Below are 12,904 nucleotides of genomic sequence, written 5' to 3' on the forward strand. Positions count from 1 at the left end.
TGTGGCTGTAGGCTGTTTCACAGGTTATGATAAAAGCAAGGGACTGGAGGTGTGGTCAGAAGACATGAGTGGGCAAGATCTTATTCCCCCTTCTATGCATGTTTCATGGAAATATAAACCACCAAGCTAACATTTATCCAAAATAGCAGGTAAACCTCGAGGCTAAGAATTAACTAAAATATTAGTTTCAGTATTTCCCATTCTTAACTTATGAACATTTTTTTTCTTTTATATTTGAATAGCATTATTTTTTCTGTCCTGTGGCCTCATGCTCTTCTGTTTCACTGAAGCATGAATATCAGCATAACTTTCATTTTTTTGTGAGATACAGGTTACCGCCACCAGCAAGACTGGATCTACACAGATGTAAATGGATGTTCTCAAAAACAAAGAAACACAAAACAACCCTTTCCAATACTGCTCATTGCAAAGATGTTTGCTGTCTTCAGCAACTTGTAAATCTTTGAATATGCAGAATCTGGCGAGAAATGAGTACTGATGTACTGAGAATCTTTACGTTTCTCCTTTGAGATGTTTTCCAAAGCAGTTTTACAATGAGTGTCTTGCATGACTTCATGGCTAGAATTTGTTGTAGCCTTGTTTCTCCTCATCTCCTGGTAATAATCTTGTACAATTTTCTTGCCAACTTTACATACCAGCTAAACGGTTTTTGTATTTTCGAGAGAAGTGTCAGTTAATGAAGGAAGGGAACAAATATATCTTCCTTTCAGCCTTTGTCTGCATAGCCTTGCAACCCATTTCTTCTGCTTTTTCACAAAAGCACATTTCTGTTCAGCAGTCTTGCTTAGTTGCGGCCTGCTTTTGACGTTATGGAAAGTCACTGGTCGGCCATTACTCCACATCCAGCTGCCCGTTTTGCCTTCGTTTAATCCTGAAATTGGAGACCCGGCAATTGTGAAATTCACTGCCTATAAAGCAATGCTACAGGAATTGTATTAAGCCCCATCAATACAATTATTCATAGGAGAGACTCTTTGATTTCAGCATTATTTTACCCAACAGCAGATGCAAATGACCACCCTGCTGGTGGCAGATTCATGCTTCCAAAAAAATAGGTCAACTTTAGTTAGGAAAAGAAATGAAATCTAGCTCAGAAACAGAGCTCAAGCCTTACATGCATAAGGTCAAAGGTCAATACCTGGCCCTTCCAGTTAAAACGATCTCAGATAACAGGACTGTCAAAGATTCTCTGCCTGAAATGATGGAACTATTGCCAGTCAGAAAAGGAAGGTCTCTGGGCTATATGGAATTGAGCACTGGTCAGATTCAATATAGTAAAGTGTATTTGCATGGCATTCCAAATCACCTCAGTTTGCTGCAATACCGACAGATCAATGGTATACATATCCACCCAGATGGAAGTCCAATTAAAATCAATGGGTAAGCGCATATAGGATTACAGCTGGAATCTTTGGGGAAATCTTGTGCATATACATTTGGGAACAAGTCCTGCTGATACCATGGGATTTAATTCTAAGTAAACATGGATAGGATAAGCCTTAAGAGAAGTTGAACAGCTGCCAAATCTGAAAGGGAATGAAGTGGCAGGTTTAGCCAGGGAGAATTTTTTTCCCTTTTGATTAGTTGTGAAATCAATACACCCTGCTTCTGTACAAAGATTCAATAAAGATGTATAAAGTTATTTTGTGACCGAATATGATGGTCTGCTAGATCTGTAGCACTACCGTCTTTACAGGATGAAAGCACAAGTTTCCCATGTCTCAAGTTTTTAGATTTATTGAATGAAGTACAGCAAAGGCATATGCCACGGTATCCTGAATAGTTTTTTTTTTTTTATACTTACCAATCCAAAATGGCTGCTTATTGGCAAATTTCCAAAGCCATGCCATCTCCCTTGGGGAATGAACACTAGCTAAATGGCCCTGGGACCTGTATATGAGACAACAAAGCATAACAACGATACCCAGTCACTACTGGGTTTGTTTGAGGGTGGGTGGAGAAATCTGATAACAATGTTACATGGGTGCTGACAAATGGGAGATATCTTGTCATAGCTTTAAACAAAAGAGAAAACAATAGAAAATATAGGCTCCGCGTCAGGGGAAAGCAGGAGGGAAAATATAGGGATCCGCGTCAGGGGAAAGCAGGAGGGAAGGAACCCAGGGGGGCAGGAAGACCCTGCGGAAAAGAAAGGACAGGAAGAGGTGGTCTAGCACAAGCCTCTTAAGCTGGTGTAGAGGCAGGACCGACTCAGAGGGGATTCAAACGTCTAGGCTAAAAGACGCGGGGCTGCACGCCTCGGTTGTGGAACCAATAATGAACTGCAATAAACATCCTTGTATATAAGAAGAGCTTGGCGTTGGTCTTTTGTGAGCTGAGACCTGAGGCAGCCCCTGACAGTATGGCTTTTTAATAACGAATCTTATTTGCATAACGTATCATTCAAATAGGCCTTACTTCTGCAGGAATTATCAGAAGGACAACATATTCTGTAATTCTGAAGGTCACAGATTGTAAAACTTATTCCATAAAAGGTATACTACACATTGTGTAAGTTTTTTTTCGCCCAGTCTTTTAACTTTAATTTGAAAATGCATTTTTCTCACTGGAATTCTAAGGAAGATAATGTGATACACTTTCATAATTTAGAATTGCTGTTGATTTTCTAGTCATCTCCAGTAGATAGAGAGACGGATCTGACCACATGACTCCAATTCATAAGAAATGTATCTGGCATTGCTGAATCATCTCGACTTTATGGGCAATGCTTCATAGTACAAAAAAATTAACTTTCCCAACCCTCTAATGTAGCATGATAATTCCTGATGCACATAGAATTACAAGCTATAATATTGTTCAGCTTTAAGCTACTACACTGTACTGTTGCTATTCTAGTGGAGAAAGTGTAAGAGAAATTTAAAAAGGGACCCTGAACCTTCCAAACAGGTCCCCCCCCCCCAGTTTTAAATAGTCATTGGGAAAAGGTATTTTTGCATTGTTTATATATATCATGACAGCAATCATTACGCCGCTTACCTGGGATTAAGCACCATTGAATTTCAGCAAGACTTACTTCTGAATAGACCTGCTTAGGGTTGCACTGTTCCTGTGAATGCATTTCCCAGCAAAAAAAGAAACCCAAACAGCTTGCTCTTGCTGTTTACTTTTCAATTTAATGTAGACCACATTGCTGTAATTTATCCATCAAGCAATTATGATTAGTCCTTCTCTCCTCTTTAGAAGTCCTCAATTTACTTCACTTATTACTCTTTTTCTTAAGGCATTTTTTTCTTAAGAGATGGAATAAAGCAGTGTCCAGTTGTTGTTGTTTTAAACCTCACATCCTCTCCCTTTCCTGCTTGAATCTAATAAAAAAGTTAAAGCTTCACAGATATTTCTCTTTATGGAAAACATTTGAAGGAAACAAAACAAGAAAAATGTTCTTCAGTTCTTGTGAGGTATTGTAAACAGCACAACATTCTAACTACGGAAATATACAGTTTCAGGCCTTCATTTGCTTCCAGTTCTTTCCGGGCAACAGATTTGCCAACATATTTTGTTTCAGTTTAGTGGAACTATTTTCATAACTATCCTCAAAGGCTTTCAATGCAAGGTCAGACCAGCCTCATGCTGGAGTGGGGAGTTTATTAACAAGTGTGACTAAACCATTCCCTTGTTGTCCACTTCAATTTCCAGTTTGTCAGCAAGCATGAAAACTACAGACCATAAATGCTCATGGGGTTTTTAACCAGTTACACGGAATATTATGATGCCTGTTATAGGGCAAAAAGCTCAACACCTTCAGGAAAGTGGATTAAAACAAAGTCAATTAAATAGTGGGCTGCCTTTCAGGTGGGGGGTGGAACTCATCACATATAGGAAAACAAAATTACTTTGTGTTATTATTTTCATTGCATTGGAAATGGTTTGCTAGGTATGTTTTTAAACTGCACATCACTCTGCTTTTTAAAGTTGTTCTGTGGTTCCTATGTAATGTTACTGCATTATTGTGGTCTGGAGTGGCAAAAAAAAGTGGAACATAAAAGCCCTACAAGAACATTTGCAGTATAAAATTTTACAGGATTTCAGCAAGAGGTTACGGGACACGCACTGATTAGAAATGAAGTTGTGTGTCTGTCCTAAATGGGCACAAACAGTTATGAAAGGGGAATCACATATTACTGCCCCAATACCATCATAAGCACAAATAATCATGCACACACACAAAACAACATCTGGAGGGGCCCTTATAGGGTATAGGGCAGGCATTCCCAAACTCGGCCCTCCAGCTGTTTTGGGACTACAACTCCCATCATCCCTAGCTAACAGAACCAGTGGTCAGGGATGATGGGAACTGTAGTCCCAAAACAGCTGGAGGGCCAAGTTTGGGGGTGCCTGGTATAGGGCGACATATAAATTCAGTAAATAAAATAAGAATGTGTTAAACCTGGATTTTAATCAAATGGTGTTACTGTTCCTAGGGAGATATACCAATACGTTTTTCAGTCAGATTTCTTTGTTTTCTTTCAGCAGCAACACAGAAACACTGCTTAACAGTAGGCCATATTCATTGTCCAACTAGACCACTTTTGCCTATTCTCTCCAGGGTCTCAGGAATACAAATGAAGCCAGAATCTTCCTGCTTTCAAAGCATGTATTCCACCATAGACTTATGTGGTGAAAGAAAGCAGTACTTTTGGTGGCCCTGTTGTATTTGATTGATTCCTTTGGAAATCCCAACATTCCGACCCATTCTGTCCCTCTGTTAGATATCAGCAAACATACTCTAAAATAGTATCTACCTCTTCAATAGGGTTTTGAGCCCCCATTTTTCTTTTGTACTCACATGGGTCCCATGTTATGATGCCCAAAAATTATTTTGTTCCTCCTAAGTTTTTTTCCAAGTATTCATATTTGTTAAAAATACTAACGATGACTTATTATTGACTTTCCGCATAGGTTCACTGCTATAATATTATGATGCAAAAGCTCTACTCCGCCCATACAATGGTACCTCAGTTTTCGAACTTCTCCGTTGACGAAATGCTTGGTTTTCAAACAAGTCGAACATGCCACATGGCCTCTGTATTGAGTTTTCCCTTTTGAGGCTTCCATATTGAGTTTTTGGTTTTCGAACGTTTCAGAACTCCAATGGTCTTCCGGAACGGATTACGTCCGAAAACGAAGGTACCACTGTATATAATTCTGTGAGGTCAAATGTTTTTGTAACCACTCCGACTCAAGACTCCCAAACGTGTTCTTTAAATAGATTTTTTTTTGTGAGGGATGCCAACTATTGCGGCCCTCATTGCAGCCCTGAGTCCAAAAACGATCTGTCACCATTGGTGCTCCAATCCATTCACAGATGGCCAAACCTCAACAAATGAGTGATCAGTGACAACCCTTTTCTTTCGAAGATTCCCATACCATTTCCTGCAGGCTTTTTCAGCACTGTCCCAGGATGCATTTCTAATGGAGCTCAAAATGTAGCAGTGCTTGTCTCTGAGCGTCCAACTGGAAGGGCACTTCCTGGATTTAGTTCTCTAAGAAGGGGGAAAATAGACCCAAAACAGTATGATTATACATCGCTGATGAACTTCATGCCTGAGCTCTCTCCCACAAAAAAAAAATACCCTTGCTCTTTTGAGGAGCATAAATGGGCACATATGGCTTCTCAGATTATGCTTCCCATTTCATGCCTCTTAAGATAGGTATGGAAGCAGTTTACAGACGTGTGAAAAGTACAAGTTGGCTGGCATGTCTAAGTGAGAAATAAAGATGCAACATTTAGATGTGCACGTGCATAAGGAGAGACAGCACATTGAAATGTTTTATTTTCATTCATTTATAAACATATTTATAAACCACTTTTCATAAAAGAAAAATAGCAGAGTGGTTTACAAGAATCATACAAAGAACAATAACAATAAAAAAACATATGGGTGGGAAGCTGAGTAGATAGATATGACAGGATAGGCAAACATCTACTGAGTTGTTGGCTGGGTGCATCACTGCAAGTAACCTGTCCCTATCATCAGGTTACATTAACTGGAGCTGGTCCCACAACATTGGCTTAACATTGCATTGGATACCTCAACTAGCACTACTGCAGTAGGAGTGTCTAAGTCACCTCGTCCTCAAAGCATTTAGCCATTCGGTTACCATGTACTCCAGAGGTCAGGAATAACCAATCTCTGGACTGTAGGGAACAACTTTGCTGGGCAGTTCCTCAAGGATGCAGCTGAGGCAGTGTAGTAGACTCTCTTTATTTCCCTCACAGCTGTGTGTCAGGCCTGACTATGAGCCTGAACACATGCTCAATCAGCTCCAGAGTGAGATCTACCCCATTCTTTACCCAGTTAGTTTCATTGACCTCAGCTCTATAGGGTACAGACTTGATCAGTTCAGCAACATCTCCCCATCACAATCTCTTCAGCTACTTTTCCTGTAAGCCCCTGATTTTTTTCCCTAAAGGGAGAAGAGCAAACAAGGGGGTGATTTTGCTGGGGGGGGGAACGTTAACAGGGAAAGGATCAAGCACCTCCTGCCCTACCATTGCTGTGATCACATTTTCGGGCTATATTTAAATTAAAAACAGTATGGCTGAGTCGCAGGTCTCCCATGTATTGTCTAGTTTGGTCCATAGTTGCAGCATCCTTTGTGGATTTATTTGAAAGCAGACCCATTAAACTCAGTTGTACTTGCTTCCAAGTGAACATGTGTAGGATTGGGCGGCACAGTTGAAATTCTCATTTGGGCTTAAAGATTGCCTAAATCTTATTGAATAAGGAGCCTAACACTGAGCAGAAATGCAGATGTAGTGATGTGATATTTCTTAGCTTTTGGGTTGCAATTGTTCATAAGCATTTGGCGATAAAGATATGGGAACTTTTGGCTTTAATTTGATTCAGTGCTGCTCTATTCCTCGTGAGATTTTGATTTAATAGAGCCATTTATAAGTAGGGATGAGTGAACTGGAGGGTTAAGATTCTTTTAAACCTTAAACAAGCTTTTAAAGTTGTGAAATGGTGTGGATAAAAGCTGCACTCAGTTCTGACAGCTTGTTAAATTTTTATAGTCAGGATACCAGGACTAGAAATCCTAATTAATATCCCATCTCTGTTAAAATAATCAAGCTATATTTTGATCTGATTGGTAGGGAGCTGAGTATGCAATTGTCCCATAATAGCATTTGAGAGGACAAGTTTTCATTTAGGGAATTGAGGGTGGAAAAGAGGTCTTCTCAGAAGCTGCCTCCCCAGCAAAAGAAGAAAAATATTGCTCAAGGACCTATAGCAGGGGTAGCCATTGTGGTGCCCCTCAGATGTTGATGGGCTACAATTTTCATGAACCCCAGCCAGAATGGATTATGATTAGAGATGATGGGATCTGGAGTCTAATAGGACTTGTTGGCTATCCTGACCCCGAGACACCAGACCTGGATTTGCAGATATCACAGATGTCCACAGAAATGTCAAGTCCTATTGTGTACCACTCATCCCTAACGCGACCTACAAAAGACTCATACAAATGTGCTCTTAGTTGGTCTTTGAAGCAGAACAATGAAGTTGCTAACAAGTCCCAAGCAACTCTAGCAAAATCTAGTAGTTAAGTAGGCTACAATTGAAAGTCAGCATGATGCAGTCAGGTTCAAATGTGGGGACCTGCAAGGCTAAATTTCTGGCCAGCCATAAAGCTCAAAAGTAGCCTTCGGCATGTCACAGGATCTTAAATCTACTTTTGCAATGACCTATTTTAATTCAAGCCTATACACTATCCAAGGGACGTGGGTGGCGTTGTGGGTTAAACCACAGAGCCTAGGACTTGCCGATCAGAAGGTGGGCAGTTCGGATTCCTGTGACGGGGTGAGCGCCCATTGCTTGGTCCCTGCTCCTGCCAAACCAGCAGTTCGAAAGCACGTCAAAGTGCAAGTAGATAAATAGGTACCGCTCCGGTGGGAAGGTAAACGGCGTTTCCGTGCGCTGCTCTGGTTCGCCAGAAGCGGCTTAGTCATGCTGGCCACATGACCCAGAAGCTATACGCCGGCTCTCTCGGCCAATAAAGCGAGATGAGCGCCGCAACCCCAGAGTCGGTCACGACTGGACCTAATGGTCAGGAGTCCCTTTACCTTATACGCTATCCAACTAAATGGCAATAAGGAATCATTTGAGTTTGCAATAATACAAACATCTGAAGCAGAAGAGAAGTTCCTTATTCCTGTTGCATACTCACACAAGTATTTCTCTGAGTGTTATTAAAGTTCAGGGCAGGAGGAACAGGACATGAAATCAGTTCTTGAAGCATTAAATCGATACCGCACTGTAGTTAAAAGAAAACCTTGATTGCGGATTAAAAAGTGGGTTCTGATTAATTGATAATCCATCCTTTGTCTCTAGCAGAGGCAATAAAATTAGTTGGGAGACTCCAAGGCACTACCATCAGATTGCCCTGAAAACATTCTGCTGTGGATTTATAGCCTTTATATAATTTCAAATATAGCAAGGAATATAATGATTTATAATATGCACTGCACTCTAGAGAATATATCTCTCTCCTTCCCTTGTCACCCAGGATTCCATCCCTGCCTGCTGCCGTACAACCTGGGAAGCTAATTCTACCTGCTTTGTACTCGACTGTAATGGGACAGGTTCATTCTTCATGCCCAAATCTCTCTGAGGAAGGTCACTTTGGTGTTGTAGGTGAAAAGGTAAAACAGGCACAGGCTCTCTAGCAGCTGCCCTGATGGCAGATGGCAAGATGAATTGTCCACCAGCTCCTGTTGGTGTAATTCCTTGGTACTGAAAATGATCAAGAAAAAATAAAGAGCAAGTACATCTCCCTCCCGATTCCCCCTGCTGCCCCCAAGGACAACTCTATGTATATGACAGCTGGGAACTCTGGATTCCACTTCACCAACACTAAGAACTGCTGCTGAACAATTATTGTAAAAGTTTCGGCATGGCCTGGAATTCTGGACCTGGGTTCAGTTTTTGACCCAACAAGTTAATATGTTTTGGCCAAGTAGCTTCATTTTTCTGTGGCATTGTGCTGCTTATTTATGCAGGAATATTTCATAACACTGCACTTCAGTATATACAGTATGCCATGGGAAATGTAAGTTTAGCACATGCCCCAAAGGCCTGTTGGAGATTATGCATAATAGCCAGAGAATGTAAAAAAATTCAGTCCATATGGGCACATTCTCCATATATACTGATGAAGAAATGTGCACATGGATAAACTGCATGTACATTCTCCATGAGGTGAATGGTGAATGTGCACAATGGCCAATTATGGTGCATATTGACCACTCAATTTACATCCCCCCCTTACACATGGTTGAGGGTTGCGCTTAATCCTTGTTCAGTTCAATATAGGACCGCCAGAGCTTGTAAGTGTCAAGTGCAAAACTGTTACCTAATCAGTAGGTTTGGAGGGAACGTAATGACTGTGACACAAGGGCCTTGGAGACGGGTATTGCTTCAACATTTCAGCCTGTTGCTAGCTTTGAGAAGACCTTGCAGGTGAAAAACATACAAACATTGTGCTTTAGGCTGAGCTAGAGGAAGGAGCTCAAACGTTTTCAGCACCTCTGAAAAGTGCTGTCCCATTTTGGCAATCCTCCAGGCCATAGGATATATTCATAACAAGGCAGCTGCAGCCCTGCTCTGGTCATGACATTATCACAAAGTCTGTTCATAGGGAGGAAAGCATTCTGGTAAAATTGAATTAGCTTCATAAACTGGTCACATAGCTGCTTTGGATGGATAATTTGATTCATGGTGTCATCAAGCTAACTACATAATGTCTGGGCTCTGATTGGCTAGGATTGTGTCACATGGAAGAAGGTGTCAGTGACGTAATAGAGCAGGGAAACAAGCAGTGAAAAGCAGCAGAAAAAGGGGAACAAAATGGTGCTTTATGGTACCTCCTCTCCCTGCTGCCTCATTTTCCCTGTGCAAAGAGATAAATGGATGATTTGCGAACCTGCAGCCCTGCCTATCCTGATCTTTGGTTTAGTGACATCTCTGGACTACAAATATTTTCTTGGGTTGGCATGGCTCTTAATGACATTTTTTAGAACATTAAGAGCATTAGTAAATTTTTAGTCATAAAATGTAATTACTAATCATATATACTGGAGAGAATGGCTCCACTTTGGCACGTACGTGCAGTGGACAACACTGAGTACCTCCTTTTCATTCCGCTCTTTCATTAGCAGATCCTTCCATGTTCCCCCATTACAACTTTTCTAAGTAGTTAATTCGTCCAGAAAGGCAATGATATTCATAATTTTATGGCGGCCTATTTTGCAACATCAGCAGGAAAACGGAGTGTTATTAATAGGATATCTTTTCATTATTTGCCCTCGTATAGTAGAGAAGGCTATGTAATAACATTTGTTCCTACTGAAGGATCATTATCCTGGCCGTTTTGCTTCTGAAAAAGAAAAATGTAGAGGAAATGTATTTGGCTCCATTGTTCGCTGGTGTAAATTAAAAGAGGCCCACTTAAATCAATGGGGCTATATCACTTTGGATCTAGCAAGAGCCTAAAATCAGGTTTCCAGATTTGTACATTTACTAAAGTAGACTGTGGCTGAAATCCTATTCTCAGTTACCTAGAAGTAAGTCCCACTGAACTGAATGGAGCTTCCATTTGAGTCAGCAGGTATAGGACTGGACTGTAAATAACTCCTGCCCTTCAGCTATTAAAATTCAAGAATACAGACACCTATAACTATCCTACAGCTTACTTGCTTCCAGCTTACATAAGTCACTGCTACACTTGTATATATTTAGATATTAGCTGTACATACCATTGGAGGATTGTGTTGAGCTGCTTGATGCTTAGAATCAGCAAGAACTTGGAAATCCATCTTTACATGATCAGGCAGGTGTCCTGTCTGTGGAATATCTCCTCTGGCCAAAGAACCATCATGATTATGGGGAAGATTCTTATTGTTCAGATGTTCTTCACGAAGGACATCTGCTCTTTCGCTTGCTTTATGGGAACGGCCAGCAGACAGCAGACTTCCTGAAATCCTACTAGTCGTTTCCAACATTTTTTGAGTGCCTCCATCTTGGAATGTTGTGGAAGAATCGCAGTCGCCTAATAATTAATTATGAACAAGGAGGAAAGCAAAATCAATGACTGAAGGGTTCTGGGTTTTGGGTTACAGGAGAGCTGAACTGTGAGGAAAATGAAAGGCCCTGAAGCCTCTGCAAGTGATTTCTTTTCTTTGGATAATAAATTTTAAGAGTGGAAAACTTAGGAGCTGAGACCCCACAACAGCACCCCTTGAGAGGCTGCTACATGGTGGTCTTTGAATCTTTGCAATTCAAGGTCAAAATCTAAAATAAACCACAAATGAGATTAATTTTGCAATCTCAGCTTAATCTTCAGAGAACTCATTTCTGAAAGGGCCCAAAGCCAGATGCTGCAGACAAAAGCCCAAAACAACAGTGCTGCTTTTTGTGCCAGGACAGTGTCTTGCTTTCAAATTCACCACTGCAACATCAGCTCGGGTTACAATTTTCACTTTAGGAACCTTCAAGGGCAGACCAAGAAGGTTGTTGAAGATTAGGATTGAAGGGGTCATGCAAAAAATCTTCACTGTCAAGAGTTTCTTTTCTTTTCTTTTCTCTTTTTTAAATCAGGCAACGTGAAAGAAATGCATAAATATAAAATCTGGAAGACAACTGAAGAAAGTGGTTCCAGTGTGCACGCAAGAAAGGAATAGGGAAGGGAATCTGTTGGCCACACGGTGTCACTCTTGACCCAAAATTGGGTCCGTCCATGGCTTTGTTTCTGGCAGCTGGAAATTTGGTTTAGCAGCAGAATTACCAGGCGCTCTGGGTCTCCTAGAGTAAAACAGTGGGTAGTTCATCTCAGCATGAGAATTTATATATCCAAACATGAAATATGCTGCCCGCTTCTTGTTAGCCTGCGTGGCAAACTCTTAAGGCATTATAATTCAGCTAAAGATAATGGTGACCAGCAGCTGAAAGTATAAAAAGGAAGACAGACATTTTAAAGAAAGGTAGTGCTGTCCCAGAACATGTTTTGACCTCAGGCATCTTGAGAGTCGGAGGCCTGGTGGTGTGTTGCTCTTTCTTCTTGATTCAATTATAAGTGATCTGTATTAACAGAAACACCTGGATCAGCAGCCTTCAAGAAATTTCAGCTGAGAACAAACATATGGGGCCAGAAGGAGGAGGAGAGAGAAGAGGAAGGGAAGTGGCTTTAAGGAGGGAACTCAGGTGGTTTGAAGCCAAAGGAGAATAATTGTTACCCGGGCTGTAATTGAAGGTGCAGAGTGCCTCTAGCAGGAAGACTTTTTTATTTATTTTTTTAAGAAATTGAAAAATGTCAAGGATTGCTTAAGTAAAAGTTGATTCAGCAGAAGAGCAGCTGCAGGAAGAAGGGGAAACTCTAAATGAAGTTTAAGGTTTCAAAATTCTATCACAGCTGTATAAAAGAAGTGAGTTGAACAGGAACGTGCAAACTTTGGATGAAAAGCTTTTTTAAAAAATTCAGTTACAAACATTCTTTTTTTTTCTCCCCTGTTTGTTTATTTTATCTGCTTCTTTGGTTTATATGCCACTTCTGAGGCAATATGCCTACCAAGCAAAACAGGTTAAAAAAAACATACTACACAAATTAAAATTCACAACAGTGAAACGGTTTCAAACCAAACAAGTACAAAATGCAAGATACAAGTAGGAACATTCAGTCCAAAGCCCGAGTGAAGAAGAAAAACTGGCAGTGAAAACTTATGCAAAAGCTAGTACAGCTGTTTGTTGCAGCACCCCTGGCTACAAGTTCAGCAGGCGAATGGTGCCTCTGGGGCTGGCCAGGGGGTGCTTCCCAGGCCCCTGTGGGGCAGTGTGAGGAGGCACTTCTTTGGGGGGTAGAGGGG

At 40.9% G+C, this 12,904-nt stretch overlaps 1 protein-coding gene across 3 annotated transcripts in view; it reads right to left on the bottom strand.

The window, feature by feature from the left end:
• Positions 1-356: 356 nt before the first annotated feature.
• The window catches only part of LOC308586720 (FRAS1-related extracellular matrix protein 1-like), a 113,953-nt gene continuing 101,405 nt past the window's right edge, over positions 357-12,904 (bottom strand). For 2 of the 3 annotated variants that reach the window (XM_081193606.1, XM_081193605.1), the window contains exons 31-35: positions 10,802-11,094; positions 8,601-8,780; positions 5,410-5,525; positions 1,826-1,911; positions 357-892 (exon numbers count right to left, since the gene is read on the bottom strand). In XM_081193606.1, the coding sequence (XP_081049732.1) occupies positions 660-892; positions 1,826-1,911; positions 5,410-5,525; positions 8,601-8,780; positions 10,802-11,094 (908 nt within the window). In that variant the 3' untranslated portion in view covers positions 357-659. The other variant, XM_081193607.1, reaches the window with a different exon arrangement.

Source organism: Podarcis bocagei (assembly GCF_964188305.1).
Source record: "Podarcis bocagei genome assembly, chromosome: 5".
NCBI lineage: Eukaryota > Metazoa > Chordata > Lepidosauria > Squamata > Lacertidae > Podarcis > Podarcis bocagei.